The 16,312-nt window shown below is 35.8% G+C and overlaps 1 protein-coding gene across 1 annotated transcript in view; it reads left to right on the top strand.

Moving 5' to 3' along the window:
* Positions 1 to 16,312, top strand: part of LOC128175983 (RNA polymerase II elongation factor ELL-like) — a 30,776-nt gene that overhangs the window by 10,203 nt on the left and 4,261 nt on the right. The window contains exons 2-10 of the mRNA XM_052841923.1: positions 2,108 to 2,152; positions 3,761 to 3,870; positions 7,021 to 7,146; positions 9,246 to 9,692; positions 9,808 to 9,878; positions 12,254 to 12,419; positions 14,576 to 14,657; positions 14,774 to 14,927; positions 16,108 to 16,156. Coding sequence (XP_052697883.1) covers positions 2,108 to 2,152; positions 3,761 to 3,870; positions 7,021 to 7,146; positions 9,246 to 9,692; positions 9,808 to 9,878; positions 12,254 to 12,419; positions 14,576 to 14,657; positions 14,774 to 14,927; positions 16,108 to 16,156 — 1,250 coding nt within the window. The remainder of the gene's footprint in view (positions 1 to 2,107; positions 2,153 to 3,760; positions 3,871 to 7,020; positions 7,147 to 9,245; positions 9,693 to 9,807; positions 9,879 to 12,253; positions 12,420 to 14,575; positions 14,658 to 14,773; positions 14,928 to 16,107; positions 16,157 to 16,312) is intronic.

The raw sequence follows: 16,312 nt of genomic DNA, 5'->3' as shown, positions 1-16,312 counted from the left end.
GTATCATGAAGTATTTGTGTATTGATTGAGTTGAATAAGTCTAAGACAATGTATACCACATGTAATCTTTTAAATCTATTTACATGTACTGATTTTAAATTGCATAAATCTTAATGTATTCACATTGACATGCAGAAAAGGCCACACTGAGGCTATATTAGTGACTATATTTTAATCTTTTTTGTCTCCCCCACTATATATGTAGATATTAGTTGAAAAAGATTTTGTAGACTAGATGCTGAGTGGAGATGTGTGGGAGACCCATTAACTGGGTATAGATCTCTCTGAAGTATCTATATTGGTTGGTTGTTTTAGCATGATAGCATATATTAACAGGGATTTTTTACAAAGAGAGATGTGAAACTTTCCTGGCGCTATAAGTGTGGGATTATTGTTCTCGTCAGAGGGGTGGAATTACAGACAAATACAACGGCGCGTGAGGCTGTAACATGATGTAACCACAAATATATCTTTAGTGACGTATCCAGAATCTTTTAGTTCTCTGTTTCTGTATTAAAAAATCTGACATGCAGTGAGGAAATGTTAGATTATTAAGGTGGTATGGGACACCTTCATATTGTGACATACTTCTAATTGAAATGAATAATAAAATCAAGCATAATTTTATTAGCTTTTTCTTTCCTGAAACTATTACCTAACTCTGTAGCGCAATGGGTTAGAGCGTTAGCTTAACGAATCTGTAAGTCATGAGTTCGAATCCGGCTGGGTTTTTAAGATTTCTTATTACCTTTCCAAACAATTTTCAAATATATTTTTGGGTCAAATATTGTAAAACTTGAAAATCTTAAAATTGTGAAAGTAAATTGATTATAAAATGCTTTTATCCACATCAATATTGACAGGTGTCCCATACCATCTTAACAGTAATAGAAGCATACTGGTTAATCTTACTTGGGACCCGTAACACGTCGGGTGTATAGGACAGCAATGAGGGTTCTCCATCCTTGTCTGTCCCTGCATGGCTAGCTTCTGAAGAGTAGCATAATACATCATATTAAAGGAATATTAAAGCGAAGCTTTGGCTACAGAAAACAATGATTCTCACTGATATAAGATGGAAAGATTCAATTTAATATTATGATGTATGTCAGTTAAAAACCTGAAAATACTAGTGATATATTCATTATTTGTGACTACATGGTCAATCTTGGTCAAGAGATGAATGATGAAAGAGTGACTGACATTCTAATTAACCAACATACATCATCATTGACTGATAAATATGCCAGGAACATATCTACTATAGAAATACCAATATAACATCTTTCAACATTCAATCCTGTCAGATTATACAAATGTCAAATATGAAACTTAAAAAAAATCCTGTTTTGCTGTAAAAGAGGAACTTGAATCAAAGTACCTGTAAGAGTGAATGCATTTATATGGTGAATGATTACTGGTATGTACATGTAACTCAATTCCACTACAGCCCTCACTGAAGAAATTCCACCCTTTAAACAACAATAACTACAGAAGTATGTATACATACAAATATATACAGATCTAGGTAACTGTTAATGTTCAGACAATGTAGGAATTACATCATTGACAAGTGATTACAATTATTTATAATGATATCAACAGTTCATGTAAACGTGATTACACTGGCTACAATAATTACAATGGTTACACCAATTACAAGAATTATAATGATCACAACACATACTGAGGTAACAATAATTTTGTGGTTACACTATTTACAATGATTATGAAGATTACAACTGGAACAATGATTACAACTGAAATTACTGAAATATGAATTATATTGATTACTTCACTTGCAGTGATTGCAAGTTACATGATTACATTGATAACAGTTAAAACAAGCACTTGTTGAGCCCACACACCCAGTACTCAGTCTTTTCAAAGGGAGCAAACTCTGTTTTTTGAGAAATTGGTACAAAAATGAAAGCTTGTTTGGAGTGATCAGATAATACTGATGTACAGATAAATGTGATATAAAGGTCTAAAATACCAGTGGAATAGAACAGGGAGAAAAACACACTGTCTTATCAAAGCTTCATGTAGATATGTTGTTTTTTTTTATTTACATAAATGTTTACATAAAAATATGATCTCTTTTCAGGACAAGTCCAAAAAGCCTTCCATTTCCTTTAATGGCAACCAAGGGGTAAGTTGAAAGACTTTTAAAATTGATGAAAATTGCCACAATCATCAGGATTTTATGTATGAATGACAGTACCACTGAACATTGACACATTTAATTTTAATAGCCCTTCAAAGCCAGTTGACAGGATTGTTTAAAAATATAATTCAAGAGGAATAAATTTGAAACTGAATTTTATGTTGCGGTACAAGTTCCGAGATGAGCATGATTAGGTCAGGTGTAGATATAACTCATCATGTAGGTAGGCTAAATACAGCCCACTGAGAAGAATGCAGGGACATTAATGGGGAGCAGTGTGTAGGTAGGTTACATTGATGGCAGCTGACCTTGTCAGACCTTCATCTTACTCCAAGGTTATTTGTGTGGCTGTCTGTTGGTTCAGGACTTTGATGGAGTCTATGTTACAAGTGTCAGTACAAGGTTCTTTGTGTGGATGTGTGTAGGTTCAGTACTTTGATGGAGTTGTAAGTGTCTGCCTCCAAGGTCACTGCCTTTTCCTGTAGACACAGCCTCCAGAAGTCGAGCACCAGTCTGCACTTTTTCAGACAATTACACAACGGCTTCTCCAACAGTGGCCTAGAACATTGCCTCGTAATGTATAATACAGTAGTGTATAGAGAGAGGGTAGTTATAAGGTCGCAGCAGCATTGTACATGACAGAGAAGAACCAGGATGACTACTTCTTGGTCCTTACCATCAGTTGGAAGTTAATCTTAAGATGCTATTACCCTTTGATTAATATAACTGTAAGCTGCACATACCATCAGAATAAAGAAATGAAAGCATGGGATGGTAGATGGAGAGAAGACCAGACTTACAGCTATACTATAGCTGTACAGTGTAGAGGAGGGATCACACAGATCACACCTGGACACACACAGTACAAAAACACCTTGAGGTCATGTGATCTGTCTGGGGGTGAATGTCCTGTTATAAAGGTTCAGTGAAACTTGTACAAAACTGATAAAACATGTATTGAAACAAAAACTACCATGTAGCGACATTAAACAAAACACATTCATTCAGCAATGTTCAGGCAGCTTACCAGGTATTTTTTTCTTTGAATGGTTTCGATCAAATTGAGCTCACAGTGTCTGATTTTCTTCACAACCAGTGGTACAGAGTGTATTTATTAAAAGTACACTGGTCTACATGGATCTAGTTGGCTGAATTTCATTAATGTGCTTGCATGTACTCTAAAACATAGTGCACTCAATTTAACTGTTATATCATTAGAATCTATTTGTACTATCTTTGCCCTTTAAAATAACATACCGGTAACACATATTAGCTGATTTTAGGAACACATTGAGTTAAGATCACAATGATCCTGACACCTAGTGACAGCTACTGTATGATCGTGTCTGTGTAGTGCAGTGGATAATGCACTCCCTTCTAACTGCTACATGGATATAGCTCCCCAGGTTTGATCCCTGCAGTCAGTAGTGGCTGTACTCGGGCTTTGACCCGCATCATGCCCCCTTCACACCAACATACACCCCAATTTAATCTGTTGTTAAATGTTTAATAAAAAGAGTTTAGATATGTTTCCGATTCTGGTTCTGTTCATTAACTGATGAACATGTATCAATAACTTGATTTTTTGTTCAGGTCATCAATATCCCTGCCCGGGACTCGGACAATTCCAAGACATTCCAGTTCACTGTGTCTCGAGTCGCCGATGCCAACGGTCTGGACTGTGTCCAGCAGATGGACTCCAAGTAAGACAACATATGACATCACTGTTGTTATAGTGACATCACTGTACTGATAGTGACATCACTGCACAGAAATGCATTGATATTGACATCACTGCACATAAATGTACTGATAGTGACATCACTGTACTGATAGTGACATCACTGCACAGAAATGAATTGATATTGACATTGCACATAAATGTATTGATAGTGACATCACTGTACTGATAGTGACATCACTGCATATAAATATACTGATGGTGACATTATGAACTGAAAGTGACATCACTGTACTGATAATGACATCAATCACTGAAAGTGACATCACTGCACATAAATGTACTGATAGAGACATCATTGTACTGATAATGACATCTACTAATAGTGACATCACTACTGATAGTGACATCACTGTACTGATAGTGACATCATTGCATCGTTTAATTTACATCACTTTTCTCAAAGTTCCATTACTAGTGATAGTAACATTACTGTTCCTAAAGTGACATCATCTTACTAGGTGAAATTAACATCACTGAATTTGCATGGACATCATTTTTAGTCCGTTCTATGTTAGTAAGGTTAAAATATTTGTAGTTTTTTTTTCATTGATGTTCAACCGAATTTTAGCCCTGTATACCAGGCAGTCCATCTGTCAGGTATACTTTGAATTTTAGGGAATGTAAACAATTCTTCATTGTTCATCATCCCATGGCTAGAAATAATCCCACTACTGCTGACAAAGGTTAGGGAAATGATGACCATCAAAAGTGGCAATATTCATAAAAATCTTATTAATTGTGGGTGTCTATAGTAGTTGAGTGATGAAAAGTGTGAGGGAGATACAGTGACAGGTATGGAAGAAGCTTTCATCTTCATTTACCCTGCATTTTGTGGCCATATGATTGGTTCAGGGAGTGACCAATTGCTGACCACACTGCTGCCGGCCTGTTCCTAAACATGGCCAGTGAATTACAGATTTATTAGTGGTTTGTGTTTGGTTGCCTGGACAGACCATCTGGCCTTGACACAAATTAAGCCAAACCTCAATTTCTCATCTGCTTGAGAAAAAAACCCAATTTGATTAGTAGTTGATATACAGGAAGCATGCTCTGTGCAGCCGGATCATTATTTGGTGAAAATAGTCCCAGACAAGTCAACACTCTCTCCAGGTCCTATCTGTGTGATTGTACAGGGAACATGCCATGTACTTTATGTGCAGACCTTTAATATATCAGTGATTTTCAAAATTTTGAAGGGAATGGTGAAGAAAGGGGGGGGGGGGGGGGGGGGGGTAGTGAATAAGATTTTGAAAATAAAAACATGAAACTAATAACCACTTTCATGGAATTGGCCAGATTAGTATACATGTATTTGGTTTTGGGAAGGGATTTCTCAAAATTTTCATAAGAAGGAGTACATTTATATATTGATAATTGGCCTCCTCCTGTTCTGTTGATGGAGGGAATAAATGGCTTATTGTTGTGATTTAGAGTTGTTGTGTTGTCCGTGGAATTCTTATTACAGTCATGAATTATTTCCCACAGGGAAGTAAATATTATAAAGTTGTACGCTACATTAAGTTGTACATTTGTGTAGTATACAAGTTGAGGATATTATGAATATAACACACAGCTAGTGCCATTCTAATACAGCGGTGAGGTGGGCGTCCACAGCCAGATTAAGGAAACGCGGAACACACTTCAGTGGGAGAGGGGGCTCGGGGCTGTGACAGGGATGGAGTCACAAATTGTTGGAACCCAGAAAGAGTGCACAATTTGTTGTATAGTCATCAAATCCATTTGAAGGAAGATCAAGAGAAAGTACAGAATGTGTTCTTTGGAAAAAGTCATTCCATTTACAGCATTATTTTAGTTTACGTGAAGAGGGAGAATAAAATGCTACTCCTAAATCTAAATTATGATTTATATAGAGAAAACGTAATGCTGTCCTTACATCTATATTAGAGATTACAAAATGATGACCTTTCATCTACAGCATAATTTAGATGCATACATACACACTATCTGTATCTACAGCATTATCAATATGCAGATAATATAATGCTGCGATTCCATATACAGCATTATTTATAGACAGAATGCAGTGCTGTCAATACATCAAGAGCATGTTACCCTTTCATCTGCAGCATCATTTAATATATATTTAGAGAGAACACATGCAATGTTGTCCTTTCATTTAGACACCATTATTTATATATAGATAGAGAACAAAATGCTGCCCTTTTTTCTACTCCATTATTTAAACAGAGAGAACTCAATGCTACTTCTACAGCATAATGTATAGGGGACACAATGATTTCATACTTTTTCAGCATTATTTAGAGATCGAATGCAGTGCTGCCTCTGTGTGAGGTTTCTTTAAATGTAGAGACCCACTTCAGATCTCACCGACAGAAATAATTGGTGTACAAGTACCTGTTTACAAGGAGAATACCACCTTGACCCGTAGATCAATAGTATAATTTACCAACAGAATGATACATGGATAAGAGTTTTTGTAAGCTAGCTGCCTTAATAGTCTTCTTAACTATTGTTGATGAAGTATATCAGGTCAAGGTTTTAGATTATGAAATGATTTTTTTTCCAAATAAATGTCATACAAATATATGTATACCGGTATATACATGCATATTAAGAGATAGATAATGCTTGAGTTGTAAAACTTATGCCAAAAGGGATGCAAGATTTTATTGCTTTTTGAAATAGATGTCACTACTAAATTTTTTTTTAGAGAGAATATATCATGCCACAAACGAAAGAAAATCATGTTATAGCTGATAATTAGTAAAAGGAACTAGAGCATGAAGGCATCACACAATTTGTAAATAATTGCAGTTCTAGAGCATTTAGCTGTTGATATTACAGGGATACATTTTGAATTGATGTCATTCAGTGACCTTGGTGTTCCAATTTTAGTTCACAAGCTATATCAAAAGTTTTCCACAGACAGACGGTATTGTTTTGGTTTGCTGGTATGGTTGAAATCCCAGAACATTTAGATTAGTAACTAGACGCATCATTTAACATGCATCCACAGATAATATGTAATGACTTATATCACCAGACTTATTCTGTCACGTTGCCTATATGTAGATTCCTAGTAAAAACAAGATATACATCATAATGTACAATGTCTCCTGTTTTCCAGAAATGGAAACCAGCTGATCAATTTAGGAACGATGTCCACCAAAATAGCTGTCCATGCGACATCGGATGTGTTCAGACAGACGAAGGAAACAATGAAAACTGCTCAAGAGGAATGGACGAAAGTCAGGTGTGTATGGGTGTATAAACATGCATTAAATCTACAGGTACACATATAATATGTAGAAATGTTAGGATGAAAGGCCTGAGAATTCCAAAGTCAGGTTGATGCAAAGACAAATGACAAATCATGACTCTGTTTCTTCTCTACAAGTCATGGGATGTTTCTAACAGTTTTGAAGAATTATTAAAGTTAAGCTGTTCTAGGAACAGAACAGAAACCATTACAAAGTGCTATTAAATTGTCCTCTTGCAGAAACTGTACCGGTATATGGCAAGCTGTCATCTGATGTGAAACTAATCTCAATCCTCCACAGGATTTCATTTTTGAATTTATCCATGAATTAATTTTATTTTTTTTCTATCAAGCACCCCCTTTCTATTATAGTACTGTAGACAAATGTTACAAACACTTATACCCTGCCCCGAGTTTTTGCTTCCACCACTTTTCGCTTGATATTTTGGTAATAATAAATACCTTTGTTCTCAAACTCCGTTCATCCACTAATGTGAAAAATGTCCAGATTATCTGTTTTGTAATGCCCTCTCTAGGGCTTCAGGTTTCGCATCCCAAAATAAAAAGTCTACGAGGATTTTGCATTGCATCAGCTATTAAGGTGGTATGGGATACTTTCATGTTGTGACATATTTTTTATCGAAATAAACAATAAAATGAAGTCTTATTATATAAGTAGTTTCTTTCCCAATATTGTCACCTAACATCGTAGCAAAGTGGGTTAGAGGGTTTAATACAAATCTGTAAGCCATGAGTTCGCATCCTGCTCGGGGTTTTACAATTTTTAGCTCTACAAATTTTTTAAAGGCTATTTTTTGGTTAAATATTGTAAAATTTGAAAATTCTTAACCGATGAAAGTATTTCAATTATAATGTACTTTAATCAACACTGATATCAACAGAAGTCCCATACCACCTTAATAAGCCCAGATGGAAGCGTTGAAAAATTGCGCGAGGTATTCCGAGTACTTCCGAATGGAGAAAAGATGTAAACATTTACCATTATAAATCTCCGTAAGAAATTTTTTTCCTTCCTGTAAACATGAGTGAAAAGAGATAATTTATCAATGAAGATATCTTGGATTTTTTCCATTTCATCAATTTCAATTGTACTTCTTTCACAGGTATGTATATTTTTTAATAAAAATCATCAGAAAGTGATGGAAGCAAGAACTTGGGACAGTTGTTTTGATTTGATGGTGTATTTGATATATGTTTTTAATTACCACACTGATGTATAATTTGTCATCATAAATACATCAAATTATTGGAGCGTAAAATAAAACCAAGGCTCTGGGATGATATTGATCAATCAATGCTAGTGTAACGTGAAACTGTACAGGGGCAATCAAGCACATCAGGGGTTGATTAAGGCTTTGTGACATATTAATCAGATTAATAGAACAGACTAATATGTAAACAAGGATTTAAGAAATGTTCTGCCAGCATTAATATATCTACTTGGTTAGCAATGTCATGCAGTACCTGACTACATGTGCTGTCACCACATGCACATATTAAATAATCACATAAATAATCACATACACATTACTAGAGACTGTTTGGTTGAAACTGGAGATATTTTACATAATTTCATGTATTAATGATAAAATATTATGCAATAAGCTGTGGTAAAAACTGCAGAAAGTATTGTATCAAACATGCTCTGCTGAATTACGTAACACAGGGAAAAATTGGCCAGGGGTTGCTGAGCTCAGCTGGAATTGTAACTAGTGTGCTAACCTTATAGAGAGGGACATGTTATAATGCTAGGACTTGTACAACTTGTACATTGTAAAGTTCCATAAGAAGTTATATATACTGTATACAGGGAAATATTCGCCCCCGTTTTATTTTCACCCCTTTAGCCCTCGTTGTCAGTGGGCGAATTTAAGACTGGTCGAATTCCATTGTTCCAAGTTATCTCTATAATACACAAGCAAGTCTGGGCGAATTTAAGACGGGGCGAAACCGTTTGCAAGTGTTGAAGGGCAAAAATAACACGGGGCAAAAAAACCCCTGTATACAGTAGCTGTGAATAAAAGTTGATATTTGAATTGTTGCTGTGAAATGATTGGAGTTTGTGTTTGTAGGACACAAGAAATCAAGCCCAGTGGGAGAAACATTAGCCGCAAAATCAAGCGTGTCAAACGTGAATCGGAACTCAAAAACCCCATCCCCCCCACAAGACAGGAGCGGGAGCGAGAATCGGATCTCAAGAGTCGAATTCAGGAGGCGAAGCGTGACGTGGACATCCGACAGATGATGCACCAGCAACACCAGCAACTTCATCATCACCAGCAACCCAGTGCCAACAACAGTCGAGTGAACCCCTCTTGTCAGACCAGTGCAATAAAAACAAACAAAACCACTGCTGTTGTCTCCCCTTTTACTAACAACAACAACTCGTCCTCTCGTAAAGTCAGTCCTGCCCAGTCGCCCCACGAAGTCTCGTCCACGACCGGCGGGGTGCCCTCCCCTTCTTATTCTTCCAGTCAATCTGTCAAAACCAAATCTGCTGTCATGGCTGTACCCATCAGGTCAGCGCACTGAAATAGTTTATTGTAAAGCAATGAGTGTTCAAATATTTCTATTGAACTATTTTTTTTCTATTTGTTTAACGATTGCAATAGATAATGGCTTTCTATTTTGCAGAGAAAGAATTGTCCATTTGCTTGCTCTCCGTTCCTATAAAAAGCCTGAGTTATATGTACGCCTAATGAAAGGTAAGCTTATTGTCTACTGAGATTTACAGTGACTGATAGTTGTAAAATCTTACAGTGGTCATTACCTGGTAGTAGTAAAATCTTACAGTGGTCATTACCTGATAGGTGTAAAATCTTACAGTGGTCATTACCTGGTAGTAGTAAAATCTTACAGTGGTCTTTACCTGATAGTTGTAAAATCTTACAGTGGTCATTACCTGGTAGTAGTAAAATCTTACAGTGGTCATTACCTGGTAGTAGTAAAATCTTACAGTGGTCATTACCTGGTAGTAGTAAAATCTTACAGTGGTCATTACCTGATAGTTGTAAAATCTTACAGTGGTCATTACCTGGTAGTAGTAAAATCTTACAGTGGTCATTACCTGGTAGTAGTAAAATCTTACAGTGGTCATTGCCTGGTAGTAGTAAAATCTTACAGTGGTCATTACTTGGTAGTAGTAAAATCTTACAGTGGTCATTACCTGGTAGTAGTCAAATCTTACAGTGGTCATTACCTGGTAGTAGTCAAATCTTACAATGTACAGTAACTGGTAGTTGTAAAATCTTGTTCATTTACTTTTGTATACACACTTAACTTTAGCCAGTATTGAGAACCTCTTTTCTCTCTTTCCATCATTTTAAATCTTTTTCCCATAGTAAACCAGTACCTACTAAAGTTAATTAGTGTAGTATAAATGTGATGCGATCTTACAGTAGTAAACAAAGGACAACATGATAATTAGAGTGGTTAGATCAGTCCGATCAGATGTGGCTGTTATTGGTAGCTACCGAGTGCTTCAAGGACCCCACTAGTGCTGTAGTGTAGTAAGGACACAATCAGAACAGGAGTACCGAGGGCCCAGGGGAGGGCTCACAGTGCACTCTATACTTCTGTATGCTCTCATTGAGATCATTAATGTCAAGTTGTTTCAAAGGGTCATCCACAAAAGTGCAGCAACTAGTGGGGCAATCTGATCTAGTAGGGGCATTCTGATTGGGTGCGTATATGATGAAGCTAACTTTAAGGTGTGTATTTTGATGGAGCTAAGAATCCAATCTAATTAAAATTAGACTTGTAAATCCGCTCCTCTATGATATGCTTTAGGATATTAGTGTATCTTAGAGGTCTAATTTTAAGTAGATTGCTAAGAATCCGATGTGTATTTCATACAGTTAAGTATAGAACTAAGAAGTATAGAGCCAAGTATCGGGTGTATATTTGATTGAGCTAGGCATAGGCCAGGGTGTATTTGATGTCGCCAGGGATAGGCAGGGTTACACAGTGTATGTGTGAGAGACGGGTGATAACTTACAATTTGATAGATAATTCGTGTGATGCCTGCCAGGGGGCAACACATGTTGTGATTTAGTTGACATGATTTCTGGCAAGTGAACCAGCTGATTGTGACACTGGATACTTTTCCAACAACTCGACCATTTCGCCACCTCCCCCCCCCCCCCCCCAACACACTTAGTAGCCCGGTACATTTCAGCCTCCAACAGATGGGGATTAAACCCCCCCCCCCCCCCCCCCCCCCCAAAAAAATAATAATTAGAAAGCGAAGGAAGATTTGGCATGCGTCTTTTTAAGCAGTTGCAATTGAAACATTTAGAACTACAGACTATTGAAATATACTGATACTGATTAGAAATTGGGTTTTGGTTTAGACTCGGCAATGTGGCTGCAGACTCTGGTCTGGAGTATTTTAATTGAATACGGAAGGAACGTACTAATCATAAAAATTCATAATGAGAGAGGAGCCATTGTTATATAGAGGAGTTCTATGTTAGAAATAAAATGACAGGGCAGCATTTAGGGAGAATTATTCTGATGAAAAATTACGAAGTCTGTGACATTTTCACCTGCCATAATAAAAGCTATGTTTATTTTCAATTTCCTGGCCTGCATAAATCTACAATGAATAAATGTAAATGAAGTATTGTATTAGCCTATTTATAGAACAACAACTGATTTTTCTGTTATTTCATAGTGTATTCTCCTGAGGCTATCTTTTGTTTGTTTTTAACATCTATTTATTGTAAACACCTGTTGCAGTGTTACTGTCGCTGAGTCTGTTAGTTTTTGTGATTTTTGTTGATTTTTCTGGATTTATTTGAATTCTTGTCTACCTTGTTTTTTCAAGCATTAGCCATTAGATATATTTAAATAGATGGTTTTATCTCTTGATGGTTTATATTTGTAAATGGACCTAAATTAAAATTCTGTATATCATCATGTTACATATTTGTTCGTATTTGACATTGAAATGCCAGTACTCCTTAGCATACTATGCAAATAAACAAATGTTCAGCTGATAAAGCCTGGGTGAATACCTCTGATGTTGATTATGATGATATCAGTGATCTGATGCGTTAATGGTTGACTGATTTTGTAGATGGATTGAGTGATTCTGATCGAAAGGAGTACAGTACGTTTAATTTAGACGACATCGCAGTTCAAAATCAGAAGGATCTTCGCTACAGTCTGTCAAAGCACGCGTTCTCTGAAGTCAAGCCTGACTGGCCCCATTACACAGAACAGGAGAAAGAAGCAGTCAAAAAGTAGGTCAAAGGGATATCTCAATAAACAGGAGGTAGTTGTAGAAAAAAATATATCCAGGATACAGAAAAATATTAAAAATAGGTCATGCAGATATCTCCAGGAACAGGAAGTAGTTTTAGAAGATAGTATAGATCCCATAGATCCCAGATACAGAAAAAAATATTTTTTAAAAACAAAGGTAATGTGGATATCTCAAGAATAATAAATATATCCAGGCCAGGATACTAGAGAATATTAGAAAGTAGGTTATTTGGATATCTTAAGGAACAAGGGCTAGTTTTAGAAAAAAATATATATCAAGATTACATAGAAAAACAAATAAAAAGTTGGTGACATGGATATCTCAAGGAATTAGGGGTATATTAGAAAATTAAAATGTAATCAGGATACCAAAAATGAATTAAAATGAGGTCACTTGGACATCTCAAGGAACATGAAGGAAATCTTTAAAAAAAAACCCAATAATCCAGAATACAGAAAAATAGAACTTGTAAAAATAAGTAGATAGTTGGGATATCTTAATTAAGATCAATTATATAAAGAGAAAAAGAAATATAACAGATATAGAAGAAAAAATAGATAATGTTAATTAAAAAAAAAACCCAGAGGTAATGTAGATATCAAAATAGAGATCTAGAATATAAAAGAAAAATTTAGGAATTTCCAGGATATAGAAAAAAGGGGAGATAATGTGGATATATTAGATATTAAAGAAGGGTTTTATTTAAAACTAAGAAAAAATAATTATAGGTATATTTGGGGGAAAAAAGAAAGATTAGATGGATAACAAATATCGAAGAGTAGGAAGATTAAGGATATAGAAAAAATATTACAAATTTTAAAGTCAAAGAATAGAAAAGATATAGAAATAAAAAAGATTTATGTAGAAAAAAATCTTTATAAAAGGTAAACACATGTGTATTTGAGGTCACCTAGATTGACAGTATGTTACAGTTAGACACATGATAATCCTTTGGAATCGATCCAGGTCAGCTTCTGTCTTCCATCGTTATACATACCACAGAACCTGATCATATTAAAGTCACAGCATCGGTTCACAACCCTATTCCTTTTTTTCTAGGAATCCTAGTTAATGATTTTCAGAATGTTATTAAGGATAAATGCACTTGTTGCAAAACTTAATTATTGATCCATAAACTCGTATATCAAATATGATATGAATTTAAAGAATGACAGATGATGTATATTTCCTGCCAGTGCAGACAATTTCATGATGGAATAATTGTTCAGTAGATATATATAGATACACAAGGACACCATTGTTGTGATCAGACGATATCACCTATATACTTCACTCCTGACATTTAGTAGATGGGTGCTGTTGATATCGTGCCCATAGCAGCTCCGTGGCACCAACCTCAGGGTCAATCACATGTAGTCCCTGGCAGGGTAACTCTCAGAATCAGGGGCAAGGTTATATCTACGGCACTGCTTGATCCCTTTCCATCAGGCCGCTTAGTGTAAGGATTGTCCCTAGGGTCAATTTATAGGGGATTTGGCTATATCTAGGGCACTGCTTGATCCCTTGGGGTCGGGCTGTCTAGTGTAAGGATTGTCCCCAGGGTCAATTTTTAGGGGATTTGGCTATATCTAGGGCACTGCTTGATCCCTTGGGGTTGGGCTGCCTAGTGTAAGGATTGTCCCCAGGGTCAGTTATTATAAAGGAGTGGGCTATATATAGCGCACTGTTTGACCCCTGCAGTGTGGTCACCTATTATATAACCCTGTACCTGTCCAGTCAAGCCAGGGTCACCTTGGTTGACCTTGATTCAATGTTTGTACCTTAGTGGTACCCCATGTCTTATGCTGTTGTATAGACTGTCTGTTCAGTGTCTGTTGTGTAGACAGATGACTGAATGTTTGAATTCTTCTAAAACAATAAGCCACCATGATGCAAAGATGACCTCTTGATCCATAAATTTACAAAGAAACAAAGATGTTGTTCGTATAAAAAATAAAATTGGCAAATATTTATATTCATTGATATATGAATTAGTTTTTTGTGAATTTTATGTGATATTTTTAAGTAATGGAACAAGTAATATTGGATATTTTTGTTGTAACATTTCCATTCTGTTGGTTTGAAATATCAGTATTGATGTATTTAACAAATATTTGAAATCTGTGTTTGTAGGAAACTCCAGAGTTTGTCCCCCGTGTCTTCCCCGGCAGCCAGTCACCCCTCCCCCAAAGCCAGCCCTACCAGTAGTACACAGGTGAAAGTCGGCAGTCCTCATGGTCTTGTCTACCTGTTTGCCAATAAGCGTGAATTAACATGAAGATTTATTTCTTTTCTGTAAATGTACAAGATTTTTGTTACATTTAATTTCAGAAACGGCCATGCGAGCAACCAGAAGTTGGTCAGCCGTCAAAGAAACAGCGAATATCTCACTACAGCAAGGAGAACAGGCCGGCGCTGGCTGAAACCGCAGAGAATCGGGAGATACCCGTGAACGACCGCACCTACAAAAAGGAGAACATTGATGGTGAGAGGGACAAGCTCTCCTAGTCCTGTTGTCGTCTTTATTTTTTACATGGTTAAATCGTTTGGATTTTATATTTATATAATAGTAGTCCTTGGGGAAAGGTGGGGGAGGTGGAGTATGCCACATGTCACATATACAACATACATATGTAGATATAGCCACAGAAAATCACTTCTTGTATACCCTGTAAGAAGAGAAATAATTAACGATATACTTCAATCGGCTTTGTTTATCATGCATATTGGTTTCTATTATGCATTTATTTCTTAGTTAATACATTATGCATTGGTTCTAATACGCAATGTTGTGTAATGCACATCAATATACAATATATAATGTTTCATAATAAGCAATGATGTATAATACACATAAGTGTTTTTTTGTGCAAATGGAAGCTGAAATAGTTTGCTATATTGGGAAAATGTATTAAATGTGCTGCCAACAATATCTTCTCAATACACAAATGATACTTTTTAATGAACTTAAAATTAAAAAACAATGAATCAGTATTTAATGATTTGTTTGATGTGACAGATTCTTTTTCATAGATCTGTTCCATTCATGAATGTTTAAAGTGTAAATTCCCAGAACAAGGCCATATGAAGGCTAGGAGTGTCGCTCTCTATAGGGAGACGACCCATCCCGTAATATTGATCTGTTGATTTATCGTACAAAGCTGGGTTTATAGCGCCTGAAGCTGTAGTAATAGTAGCAGTAGTAGTTGTAGTAGGAGTTATGAAAGGTCACAACCAGAGGGTCAATAGTACCATGTAACACAGTATGTTTGTTCAGTCATTGACCAGAACTTATTCTAGTCAATGAAATTCACAAAGAATTGACTGAATTGGATACACAGGAAATGCTTCCTCTGTATATTGATTTATTGTTATGTGAGGCAGCTTCTAATAACCGAGCACATTTATCATATCTTCTAATATCAAACCCTAATTTTGTAATGTTTTTCCCTTTTTATATCCTCCAATTTTGTTGAGTTGAAGAGAATAATAATATGATTTTTAAAGGCATTGTGTGATTGTCAATATATATATATATATATATATATATATATATATATATATATATATATATATATATATATATGTATTGGTCCATCAGCCACATTGACTGATTTACACAGAGATTGATTTTGAAGTTTATATTATTTTTCGTTGAATTTCAGATTCTGCTGATGAGGCTTCCTCTACATCGGAGACCCCCGACTACTTCCTGTAAGTCGATGGAATCAAAGTTCATAAATCAGGAATTTGTGATAAAGTTTTATGGGGTTGGGGTTTCACATTTAAAATTAAATGGACTTAAAATTTAATTCTTGTTCTTATATAGCATTAGAAAATATGAATTTTTTTTAGTTTTTTAAAATTTAT

The sequence above is a fragment of the Crassostrea angulata genome, chromosome 3 (genome assembly GCF_025612915.1).
Source record: "Crassostrea angulata isolate pt1a10 chromosome 3, ASM2561291v2, whole genome shotgun sequence".
NCBI classification, from domain to species: domain Eukaryota; kingdom Metazoa; phylum Mollusca; class Bivalvia; order Ostreida; family Ostreidae; genus Magallana; species Magallana angulata.
Note: the sequence above shows the minus strand (reverse complement) of the source record. Positions and strands in the feature narration are given on the sequence as shown.